Below are 12110 nucleotides of genomic sequence, written 5' to 3' on the forward strand. Positions count from 1 at the left end.
GGGTTGTAGCTGACATGGGCAAGGGCGCATTTCACTTTCTGTTGTGGTTTTGGGGGCAGCTGTGAGGCCCAGGGAAGGGGCAGAGTGCCTTCATTCCCAGATTCCTGAGCTGCTGCACTTGGTACTCCATCTCTGTGTTAGTTTTGTTAGTTTTTTTTTTTTTTAAAGTAATCACTACACCCAACATGGGGCTTTAACTCACGACCCGGAGATCAAGAGTCTCACAATCCACCGACTGAGCCAGCCAGGCTCTCCCATGTTAGTTTGCTTTTTAACAGCACGGAGTTTTATTTTCTGTTTCATGAAAGGTAGCATTCATGAGCACACTGTTCTGCACCTAGCTTTTTTTCCTTGAGCGTATCTTGGCTACTGTTCCCTGTTGGCTCAGAGCAAGTGTCCTCATTCTCTCTGGCCGCAGAGAGTTCCGGTCCCTGAGTGGTCCGGGTCTTTATCAGCTGCTCCCCCATTGTTGGGTAGTGCTGTCGGGCCCCGTTCTGCAGGTGCAGACGGTCCTGCAGTGAATCACTGGAGAGGCATATATCTTTGCATCTTGGCAAGGGTATCTGTACACTGCATCTCCAAGAGTGGAATGGGGGGGGGGGTCAAAGGGTATCTGCATTTGGATTTTGGAATTCTGACTGGTATTGCCAGATTGCCTGTGGAAGGGCTTGTACCATACGGTTGGCATATTCAGCAGCCGCCTGAGGGCACGCCTGCTTCCCAGTGTCACCAGTACATGCTGTCCAGCGTGTAGGCTTTGGCCTGTCTGGTAGGTAGAGAATGGTGTTGGCATACTTTTGTTTCATTTGTATCTTCCCTTATTCTCCGATCACAGCGTGTTTAAGTGTTTTAAAACTCAGTTTTCTGCCTTGGGGAACAGACTGAAAGAGGCCGTGCTGGTGGCTGGCATGGAGACATAGGTAAGAACCCACAGACAAGCCAGCCCAGTGGTCAGGAAGGCAGCCGTGGAGACTGGCAGATGAGGACCAGACCCTCCCTCTGCTTTCAGCTGGAAAAGTGTCCTTGGACGAGTCACTTCCCACCTCCAGACCTCTTCTGGGAAGCTTCCCAGGGCTGTTGGGAGTCATAAACGAGATCGGGCTTATAAATCAGTCTGGGAGGGGCGCCTGGGTGGCTCAGTTGGTTGGGCGGCTGCCTTCGGCTCAGGTCATGATCCTAGAGTCCAGGGATCGAGTCCCACATCGGGCTCCCTGCTCGGCAGGGAGTCTGCTTCTCCCTCTGACCCTCTTCCCTCTTGTGCTCTCTATCTCTCATTCTCTCTCTCTCAAATAAATAAATAAAATCTTTAAAAAAATAAATAAATAAATAAATAAATCAGTCTGGGAGTCGGGGCAAGATGATGGCTTCTCAGAGCACCAGAGAGGCTCCTCAGGCTGCCCGTGTGCCCAGAGGGGCTTGGGGAGGGGCTTGGGGAGGGGCTTGGGGGTGGGGACAGGGCAGCTCTGTCTGCACCTGGGCAGCACAAGACGCCTGGCTCTGAGGGGACAGGGACCACACAGCAGAGGTGGTGGGGCCTCAGGCGCCCGGGCTTTGTTTCCTCGCTATGTCAAGCTGCAGGAGGCTTTGTGTTGCTGTGCCCCTGTGCTGCCCCCTGACCCCCCTTTGGGACAGCCCAGGCCATGGGAGGAATGTGTGTGGCATTTCTGGAGAGCAGGAAGGAGCTAGACGCCTGATGAAGATGCTTGGAGGGCATCTGCCCTGGTCAGCTGGGGGCTAAGCGTGTGCTCACCCATGACCTCATCACAGCTAGGTCTTCACTGCCTCCATGCGGGTCCCAAGAGGGAAGGACCCTTCCCTGAGCCCACCCGCCGGCCTGGGTGGAACTGGGGACTCAGACCCCTTTTCTTTCGATTCCAGAGACCCACTCTTTGCCCCACCTCTGTTCGTTTGTTCTGGCAACGAGCGTTTATTGTGCACCTACAGTGTGCCCTCTGCATACCCTTCTGCGGATACTTCAGTGAACAAAAGCAATAAAATCCTTCTCATTGTCTCCTAAGCAGAGTATAAAGCTTTGTCAGGTCGTGAGAAGTGCCACACAGAAAATGCAGCAGGATACAGGAATGGACAGTGACAAAGGGGACTGTTTATTTAGGGTGGTCAGGGAAGGCCTCTGAGGAGGTAATGTTGGAGCAGAGACCCGAAGGCAGGCAGGGAGGGATAGAGCCGTGGAGAGAAAAGGTGAAAGAGCACTCTGGGCAGAGGGTAGCAGGTGCAAAGGCCCTGAGGCCTTATGAACAGACACCTCTGTCGTTGACAAGGACTGAGTAGGTACCTTGACTACTGGGCCAGTTCTGCTCTCCTGCCTCTTCTGCAATATAGGCTTTGCCACCGACGGCTCTAGGATGACACCCCTATCCCATGCTTGGTGACTGAGACCCTCCATGGGTGCCCCCCACCTCCCCTCACACACCCTAGGCCCTCCTGATTATGTGGCTCACTGCCCAGGTACACTGCGCAGTCTCCATGCCTGTACCTCTTCACAAAATTCCCTCCGCCCAGGATGTCTTTCTCTCTGCTGTCTCACTCTTCAGGTCCTCGCTGAGACTTTTCTAGGTGTCCCCTTTCCAGCAGATCCCAGTCTGCCCATCGTCCCTGCCTCCATGTTCCCTCCCTACCCTCTGTTGCAGCCTATGGGGCTCCTCCTCTGTGATTGCTTTCAGTTTTGTCTCGCAGACCGTGCAGGGAGGCTCTGGGATAGGGCGGGGCGGGGTGGGAGACATCAGTGGCTACTTATTGTGGGGGCATGGAGGGGAGAGGGCTGTCCCGGGACGAGAGCACACCAGGCCGGCCCCACACCTGTGCGTCTCATGCCCAGCCAGTGCAGCCACTCGGGTCTCAGCAGGCACTGTGAGGAGCCCCGGAGGGTGGCTCTGCTAAGGGACAGGACTGGCTCTCCAGATCCTGGCAACCCTAAAGAGAAAGAGGAATCCTTCTGGCAGCCTCCCTAACCTGATATTAGAGAAGGCTGCATGTCTAGGCCCCCAAACCTGTTGGTCCAGACTGCAGCTGAGGGCCTGAGGACCTCTGGGCACCAAGGTAGGACGGGGGTGGGCAGGCGGTGGGGGGGTGTGGTTCGACATTCCTGCCTTTGACCATCCCTCCGCCTCCTCCCTGCTTCGTGACTTAGGAGAGCATTTAGTGTCATGAGAGGTCTCCTCCTCTGTGTGGTGGGCAGTGGGCTGGCACGCTCCGCTCGGCAGCATTCTGGCGAGGATGAGCAGCTCAGCGCGCAGTGCCTGGCGGAGCGCCTGGTAGGGAAGCGGCTGAGCTAAAGAGCAGCTATTGCCATTCTGTGCAAGGAGCGCTCTGTCACAAAATGAGTAGTTGCTGGCAGGGCTAGGCCCCGGCATCCTCACCTCCCTCCAGGCTTCCTGGGCCGGGAGGCCCTCGGCCAGGCCTCCACAGTAGTCTCTCCCCACGGAACAGGTGGGCCCCTCCTGCTCAGAGGCCTAGTACAACAGCCAGATGTGAGCTCGTCCCTCTGTCTGCCACTCCCTCCCCCGGTCTTGGTGCCTTCTCTGTGCCTGGCCTCCATGCTGGGCAGTGTTGGTGACACGGCCTGGACCACGCCCCTGGCCTGTCTTCCCAGGGTTCTCAGTTCAGTGGAAGGAGACAGGCCTGTCTCCCGACAGTGACAGCTCAGAATGGGCAGGGCCGAGATGGGGAAACCTAGAGAAGGGGACCTGACCCAGCCTGCAGGTCAGAGAGGGCTTCCCGGAGGAGACATCTGTGCTGAGAGTTGACCTGAGAGAGGGGAGGGGGAGGGTATGAGGTGTGTGGAAGCCCTGGGCCTTCTGGGAAGAAGAGTTGGGGGTGTGGCTGGAGCACTGTGCCCTGGGGGAAGGAAAGGGCCATGGACAGAGCTTAAAAGGGGCCTCTGAGAGCTGACTCCCTCCTGACTATCACATTTTAGCTCAGTCTGGGGTGTTCGCATCGCCTTCCTACGGCATACCTGCCTCCACCCCCCCAGCAAGGACCCCCAGAGGGTGGGGGTCAGGTCAGAGCCGTCCCCGTCTCTCTGCAGCACAGAACTTGGCATGTGGTAGGCCTCGGGAGGTATTTGCTGAATGAATGGCAAGATGGCACCTAAGTTGGAATTCTCCTGGATTAGAAGCTGAACTCCAAGCAGCTGAAGGAAAAAGGGAGAATTTGTTGGATATGGACCTGAGGAATCCTGAATGGTCAGGCTTCAGGCCTGGCTGGGTCCAGGATCTCAAACGTCTGAGCTCACCTTTCCTCTGAGTTGCCTGGGGAGGCCCTCTCCTCCTGGTGGATGCCAGGATGGCCACCAGCAGCTCCAGAAATGAGAGGTAACCTCAGCCCCAGCCCTGCAGAGGAGAGCTCTTTCTGCACAGTTCCAGCATGGCCCTGGGACCGTCTGTGGCTGGTTCCATGAGGGTCAGCCTCGGGGCTGTGGACTGACTGCTGTCCACCCCTGGAACCTTTGGGGAGGGCGGTGGGGAGTGGAGGTAATGAGCATGGTCCCCCTGGGGTCCCGGGATGGCAGCGGGAGGGTGGCCAGGGAAGCAGGCCATTCAGTACTTTGACCGGCATCGAGGCCAAGGCAGCACTCCCTGGGAGGGCGGGTTGTGTGTCTGACACACGCGGTGACAGTCTCACCGCGTCCACAGTGCAGCTGTGGGTTTGTAGGCCTGCCTGTGCCTTGAACACCAGCCGGGTCCCCTCTGAGCCAGGCTTCTGCCCCGAAGGTGTGCGCCCAAGTGGCCTGGTTTAGGGCAGGATGGTGGTTCCACAGACCTCAAGCCATGGGAGCACCAAAGCCTGGGGAGTCATGCAGGAAAGAGCCCCGAGAGCCCGGTTCCTGGGTCCCACGTGGAGAGATGCCGTCCTGCTGGGGCCAGGCCACCCACCTGCCACGAGATTCTTGGTTTCCTGTCTGTCGAGTGGGTGGATGTGATTGTGCCCCTCCCTCGTGGCATAGGAAGAGCGAGGCAGGCAGCCTCCCAAGTTAGGCTCTGCTGATGCTGCAGGCCAGCCCTGGGAGGTCATGGCCACGTGCTGTGGGTTGATGGGGGCGGGGATTAGGAAGGGGATTAGAACCCAGGCCCCGGGCTCTGGGCTCCCCCACACTCTTAAACCTCACTTGTCTCCTCTGGTGTCCCCACCCTGGCAGGCTCCTTGTTACTGGGCACAGTATAAAGCGGTCTCCAAGAGACCCCGTTCCTCTGGAATAGAATCCTCCCCAGGCCTCAAGTAGCTCCTGTCACTGCCCTGTGCCCAGCCCTGGTGGCTCCTGTCTCAGGCGGAGAGCAGGGTCCTCACTTCCCAGCTCTGCCCTCCCATGCACTCCCTCGTGCTGTCCTAGATCCTGCCGGGCCTGCTCCTGCCCTGTTACACCTCCCCCTCCCAGGGGCCGCTGCCCACTGCTCTGTAGCTGTCTTGTCCATGTGAAGCCCCAGCAGGGAGAGCCGGGCCCCTGCTCCCTTGCCCCTTCCCTTTCCTCCCCACACTGTTGTTTCTTGGTTTTTGATTCCCGCTGGGAGGACTTGTGTCTTCTCTCTCCCACCAGCTCCCGGCTGGCAGGGATGGCCTGAGTCATTGCCGCCCCCTGGTGCCCAGCCTCTCCTTGTGTCTCCGGGGTGCCTTTGCACCTGTGTGCAGCCAAGAGCCCCGCACCAGACACAGATGTCTCTCTGCCTGTCATCCGATGCCTGGCATTGGATTTCTCTCCCTCCCTTTGTGAGGGCCAGCACAGCTGGGAGGGGGAGGCAGGCTCCGTGTGCCTCACAGCCTCGTCATGGCAGACTGGCATGAGCTGCTGGGGCGAGCTGCAGAGCCTCACCCCCGTGGGAGGTCCCACCCACCGACTGCTGCACAGCAGCATCCCTCCCCAGAGTTCACACTGTGCCCCACCCAGAGTCCGGGGGGGCCCCCCAGCCTGCCCCTGCCCCCGGACCCTTCCTGCTCAGGCCAAAGCAGTATGAGAAGCCCTGCTCCAGTGTCAGACCAGCGCGGGTCTGCTGTGTGTTCCCGTCCCGCCTCTCCTGGCCCCAGGACCTCGCGCAGATGACTTGCCCTCTCTGAGCTGGCCTCCCCTTCTTAGGAAATGGAGTCGTAACTCCGCCAGCCTCGGATCTCCGAGCTGTGCCTAGAACGTACCTCAGCATCGGGTCTCCCACCGTGACTTCCCAGTTCCTGGAAGCGGTGCCCGCCATCCGTGTCTTCTTGGTCTACTCGTGGCTCCTGCTCAGACCTGGCACCGTGCGGCTGCTTAGCAAGTGCCCTCGCAGGTCATCTCCTGAGACCCTGCAGATGTCCCTTTCAGAGAGGGGAAGCGGTGGTCGCAGTTGTCAGTCACAGCCTCGCCAGGTCAAGGACGGCTCTTCCGATCCCAGGCCAGGAGCTCTGGACCCCCTTCCCTGGCAAGCAGGCGCGTGCTCTCCCTTACTTGCTGCCGTCCCCTCCTCTCTGACAGCCACTTGAACTCCAGCCCCTGCTTGAGTGGGACCTTCAGGGTACTGGACTGGGGAGTTGAGTGAACACGTTTGAGCCCTGACCTGACATACACACGCACATGCACACATGTCCCCCCTGCTCCCACACGTGCGTGTCCACCCGGCCTCACCGGCCATTCCGTAATGGACAGGTGCTTGCATGCCTCTTCTGGGTCCCTGCTTTCCAGCAGGGGAGAAAACACGGCCGTGACGGGTTCGTGTGCACCTATGATGAGTATGCTAAGCTCTGGTCGGAGGGATGAAGTCGTACTCTGTCACCAGAGGTAGCCGAGGAGTTAGTCACCCTCGCCCCGTTTTAGGGATGAGGTGATGGAGGCACAGAGGTGAAATCGCTTTGCTCAGCGTCAAGAGTTTTAAATTAGGAGTCAGAATCCAACCCCGGGCGCTCTGGTTCCAGAGCCCGTGTTCTTACCCACTTTGTGAGACCACGTGTCTCCGGTAGGGAGCCCCGGGTGGACGGGGAGGGAGGCCGCGAGGACTCAGGGCCTGGCTGTGCCCTCACTCTGCAGCCTCCAGGCTGGGCCGGCCGGCTGAGGGAGCTGCTCACTGACTCGTGCCCGCCGTGGTGAGGCCTGTGTGGTTCCTTAAGGCTGTGGAAGCCCGGGGGTGGGTGACCCCAGGCTGGAGACCCCACACCGGGGCTGGGGAGCTTTGTCTCTCTCAGTCCACGCTCCTCAGACTTTCACCCTGTTCTCCCCTTGACCATTTCGCCGCAGCATCACAAGCGAACAGACGTGCAGGGGGGCCAGGCCTGGGGTTCTGCCGGCTTATGGAAAGCTGGGCATGGGGCTGGCACAGCGTGAGCGCCGCCTAGATGCCATGCGGTCTTTTCTCGGCACCACCCATGCTGCTGTTACCTTTCCACTTTTTCTTAAATTGGTTCAGTTTTGTTATACTTGAATACGTTTCATCTCATTCCCAGACAATACGGTAGTTTGTTTTCGTTAATCCGTGTATGAAGCCCGCATACGTAATGATGACCGTAAGGTCACTGCCGAGCCACCTGATGCTCTCCTGTGTCCCCGCTGGTGCCGCGCCAGGACTTGGGGTGTGCTGGTGGTGCTGTTGGGGCCATCGAGGTGGGGTGGGGGTGCCCCCAGGCTGCCGTGGACTGGCTGAACACCTCCCTATCCCCCGCTCTTGTGCCTTCAGTGTCTTTCCCCAGTGCTGTCCCCTCTCGAAAGTCTCAGCTCGAGAGGGGAGTGACAAAGCTGCAGTTGTTATTCCTGTCACCAGGGGGCGCTAAGTCACTCCGGGCCTGAGGGGCTCTCCCACTTCTGGAGATATGTCCACTCCTCCTGGCCCCTGTTCTGTTTCCCCTTCTGTAAGTGACTGGGTGGATGCGACCTCTGTGAGCTCTGGCGGTGACCTTGTGTGAGGCTGTGCTGCCTGCAAACCCCACGGACGCCTGGCTGAAGGGGTGGCCGGCCGGCAGCTGTGGCTGGTGCGGAGCTGGCCAGGTTAGAGACCCTGGGCTTCAAGCTTACCGGGAGGCTCCTCAGAACAAAGACCAACCCAGCAGGCAGGGCTGGGATGCTGGATCTGGGATGTCCGAACTGAACACCTAAGGGATTGATTGCAGCTTGAGAGCGTCCTTAGAATTCTTACTTCCTGCAGGCTCTAGGACGCTGAGAACCGCTAGCGATGGCACCCCGTGTGCCCACGCCCTCCTTCATTCCCATCTGATGTGACCAGGCCACCCAGTCTTGGGGCCTTTCTTGAAGTGAGCTTGCCTGGGGGAGCATCTGATAAAGCCTGCGCACCCCTTCTCAGAGTGATGATTTTGTTTTAATTTTTTGTTAAACTCTGTGCCCAACGTGGGGCTTGAACTCACCACCCCGAGATCAAGATTCACTTGCTCTACCAACGGAGCCAGCCGGGCACCCTTTGGAGTGATGGTTTTGTTTTGTCTTTTTTTAAGATTTTATTTATTTGTTTGTTTGTTTGACAGAGAGAGAGCACGCGCACAATGGGGGGCTGGTGGGGGGAGGGAGAAGCAGGCTTCCCACTGAGCAGGGAAACTGATTTGGGGCTTGATCCCAGGACCCTGAGATCATGACCAAAGGCAGATGCTTAACCGACCGAGCCACCCAGGTGCCCCTGAAGTGATGATTTTTAAAGGCAAAAACTAAAGTAGGATTACAAAGGATATCCAAATACAGTTAGCAAAAAAATTTTTTTAGATTGCAACGCGGTGTTTGCGTTCTTCCTCACTGGCGCAGGGAGAGAGCAGGAGCTCTGGTGACTGCCACCCTCAGAGTAGTGATGTGCTTTCAAAATCTGCGGCAGCCCGTGCACCGCGTGGAAGCACCTGTCTTTCCTAGCGATGACGAAGTCGCAGGGTCTGCTAAACACTATTTCTCTTCTCTTCTCTCTCTCTTGTGTTTTGCCCATGTTAATAAGGAAGAGCTACATTTCATTGTAGTTCACTTAGTGAAAGTAGAGAGGTCATTTTTCCTCCCTCATGTGTGAGGAACCCTCGGGGTTCAGTAGACCCAGCTTGGTTGGACCCCCTGAGGCAGCTGCTCGAGCCCCGGGGACTGCCTTCCCTGGCAGGGCCAGCTCCTGAGCTGGGGGCCACCAGGCGTCAGAGAGCTCCCTCGCTGGGTGGGCAGGAGGTGGCTGGCACCGGGGAGGCTGCTGGTCACCTGCATCTCCGCTCAGGGAGGAAGCGAGGGGCTAAGCTGGGGCCTCTGTCCGCTTCTTTCTTCCAGCACAGCGGGTCCAGCACAGTGGAGAGAAAGCTCTGGAGCCAGGTGCACAACTCTGCCCTGTACCAGCTGCCCAGCCTCGGGGAGGCAGCTTTCCCCCCTGAGCCTCAGTTTCCTCCCCTAGAAAACAGGGTAGTGCTTGATGCGATCTGGAGGGAGAGTCCACTGGGAGACGCTTACCTGGAAGCTTCGAGAGGGTCTCCTGCTGGCTCCGAGGGCCAGGCCAGGGTGGCAGCAGGGTGAGGGTAGGCCGAGGTGTGCCAGAAGGCCCCCTTCCTGCTCCATTCCTTGCCTGCCCTGTCGTCCCCAGGCCCACTCCATTCTGCTGACGCCAAGAGCTTTCTCCACCTGAGCCGGACTCTGCCCCTCCCCTGCTCGGACACTTCCCTTCCTGTTCTCCCGGCTGCCCTGGGGCAGAATCCAATATTTCATAGACAAACACTGAAAACAGTATGAATGTCTTATCCAGTGAATGGATAAACAAAATGTATACATCAGGCATTTACTGTGCAGTCCTGTGAAGGGGCCGGAACTCAAAGCCCCTGTGCTCCACAAGAGAGGCTGGCTACAAACAGCCACATACTGCTTACCTCCGTCTTTTTTTTTTTTTAATTTTATTTATTTATTTGACAGAGAGACAGCGAGAGCAGGAACACAAGCAGCGGGAGTGGGAGAGGGAGAAGCAGGCTTCCCCCCTGAGCAGGGAGCCCGATGTGGGGCTTGATCCCAGGACCCTGGGATCATGACCTGAGCTGAAGGCAGACGCTTAACGACTGAGCCACCCAGGCGCCCTGCTTACCTCTGTCTTTATGGAATGTCCACAGAAGGCAGATCTGTGCAGACAGACAGGCCAGCCTTGTCTGGAGTGTGGTGATGGGTCCTGGGCCTCCCAGGGACTGTGCTGTGCAGCTGTTGCGCCTGGGCTCCATCCCTTCATTCTGGGAGCACTGCCTGCTACCCTGGGCACCCGGGCCATGCCCCGTCTCCTCTGACTGCCGCCGTGTCCCCCAAACTGGAGGCCCCGTGCCGAGTAGCTGTCGGGGGGTGTTTTTTGCTGTTGAGGGTGTTCTTTCAGGAGTGGGGACTCTGAGAGGCCACATGCATCACAGTTAAGAGCAGAGTTCACTTCCCCACTCCACCCCTCACGGCTGTGTGTCCTTGGGCAAGGTGCTTCACCTCTCTGGGCTCAGATTCCTCATAGCATCAAAGTACAGATTCATTCTCTCATCTAGGAAAACACACACACACACACACACAAGTTGAACACCTGCTCTGGGCCTGGCCCTGGGCTGGACAGTGTTGGGACAAGGTGGTGACCAGGATAGAGCCAGTCCTGCCCTCCCCATTTAGTAGGGGAGACAACCAGACAAGCAGAAAAGTTCTGTGATGTTAGTTGCGTGATGTTTGTGCAGAGCTGCTCGAGGAGCCATGGGAAGGTGTGGAGGGAGGGGCTGACTCATTTGGGGGCCCTGGGGCCACCTCCACAGGGCAGCAGTGGCATCGAGGGGCCTTGACGGGAGGGCAGAACTCAATGGGTCATCGGAAGGGGCGTTTTGTTGTGGAGGCTGGGCGTGGGGGGCAGGGGGTGAAGGGGCGCCCAGGGTGCGGAGCATCACAGGCCTGGGTCCTCTGTACCTGCAGCCCAGAACGTGACCGTGGATGAGGTCATTGGTGCCTACAAGCAAGCCTGCCAGAAGCTGAACTGCAGACAGATCCCCAAGCTCCTCCGGCAGCTCCAGGTACCCGGGCAGGGGTGGGGTGCAGTCAGAGCGAGGGGAGGGGGACAGGGGGGTCCCCAGGGTGAAGCTTTTCTCTCTCTGTCCCCTCCCCCCCCCCCCAGCAGCCTCCGGGCCTCTGGGGTCTTCCCTGAGCAGGGAAAGGTGCACAGAGCACCCCCCCGCCCGGCTACCTAGCCCAGGGCCCATGTAAATACATCCTGGAAAATCCTCTGTTCAGTCGTAAAAGCAATCAGGCTCTTTATGAATATTTAAACAGTGTGGAATGATATAAAGTAAGAATTTTAACTGTCACTCCCTGAAGAAATTCGGTTCCCCAGGGGAAAAGCCATACGTACGTTTATTCTTTATGGTCTCTATACGTTCTGCATACACTTTTTTTTTTTTTAAGTTATAATACTACAGGCATAAAAAGCAAAATCCACGTCTCACTTCTTACTCAAGTCCCATTTCCTGGGAGTTCCGCTGTTGGCAGCTTGAGGTTTTCACCCTCTGGCCCTGCCTGTGCGTTTGTCAGAGGGCAGCTCGTTGTCCAGAAGCCCACAGACCCAAGGACACATTCTTTGTCTACGTGAATGGGGTGCAGCTGTGCCCGTGGCATGTCCCCTGTAGCTGTGTCCCACAGGTGCCTTTCCTGCTGCCTGCCCAGCCTGGGCGTGTTGGTAAAGCACCACCTTAGTGCCTTCCCTCCGGATGGGTCATTCCAGAATGTTCCAAGGTTGCTTGTTTCTAGGGTTGTCGCTCCCTCAGACGGCATTGCTGTGAGCAGTCATGCTCTCCACCCAGCTGTGCACCCCAGGGTGAAGGGTTCTCTGGGGCAGTTCCCAGAAGGGCCTGTTGGCAGTTCCAGGGAAAGACGGCCCCTCAGTGTGGGAGCCAGTGGTGTGGGTCCTGGGGCCCCCAGCAGCTGGATCAGACCAGCCTGTCCCTCACTAGCAAGTGGACTTAGGCCAGGCCGGCCCATAGCCTTTTGTGTGTGTATGGCTTCGTCGCAGCACGGGCCGCACAGGCTAATGTGTGTGGAACCCAGAGAACAGAACCTGGCACCCAGTGGGGGTGGGGCTGGGCTCATAGCCAAGGAGGGCCGGGCAGACATCTGACTGGTGCCTTTCTTCCTCCTGACTGAGTGCTCTCCGTGTGGGGCCTGGTGCCCGGCCTGCACCCCC

The 12110-nt window shown here is 58.1% G+C and overlaps 1 protein-coding gene across 1 annotated transcript in view; it reads left to right on the plus strand.

Annotated features, from left to right (window-relative positions):
- The window catches only part of PPP1R37 (protein phosphatase 1 regulatory subunit 37), a 39698-nt gene that overhangs the window by 20868 nt on the left and 6720 nt on the right, over window positions 1-12110 (plus strand). The window contains exon 2 of the mRNA XM_028088091.2: window positions 10850-10947. Within this exon, the coding sequence (XP_027943892.1) occupies window positions 10850-10947 (98 nt within the window). The remainder of the gene's footprint in view (window positions 1-10849; window positions 10948-12110) is intronic.

Source organism: Eumetopias jubatus, unplaced genomic scaffold (genome assembly GCF_037043125.1).
Source record: "Eumetopias jubatus isolate StellerSeaLion01/CBP00866 unplaced genomic scaffold, mEumJub1_p1.0 scaffold_10, whole genome shotgun sequence".
Lineage (NCBI taxonomy): Eukaryota > Metazoa > Chordata > Mammalia > Carnivora > Otariidae > Eumetopias > Eumetopias jubatus.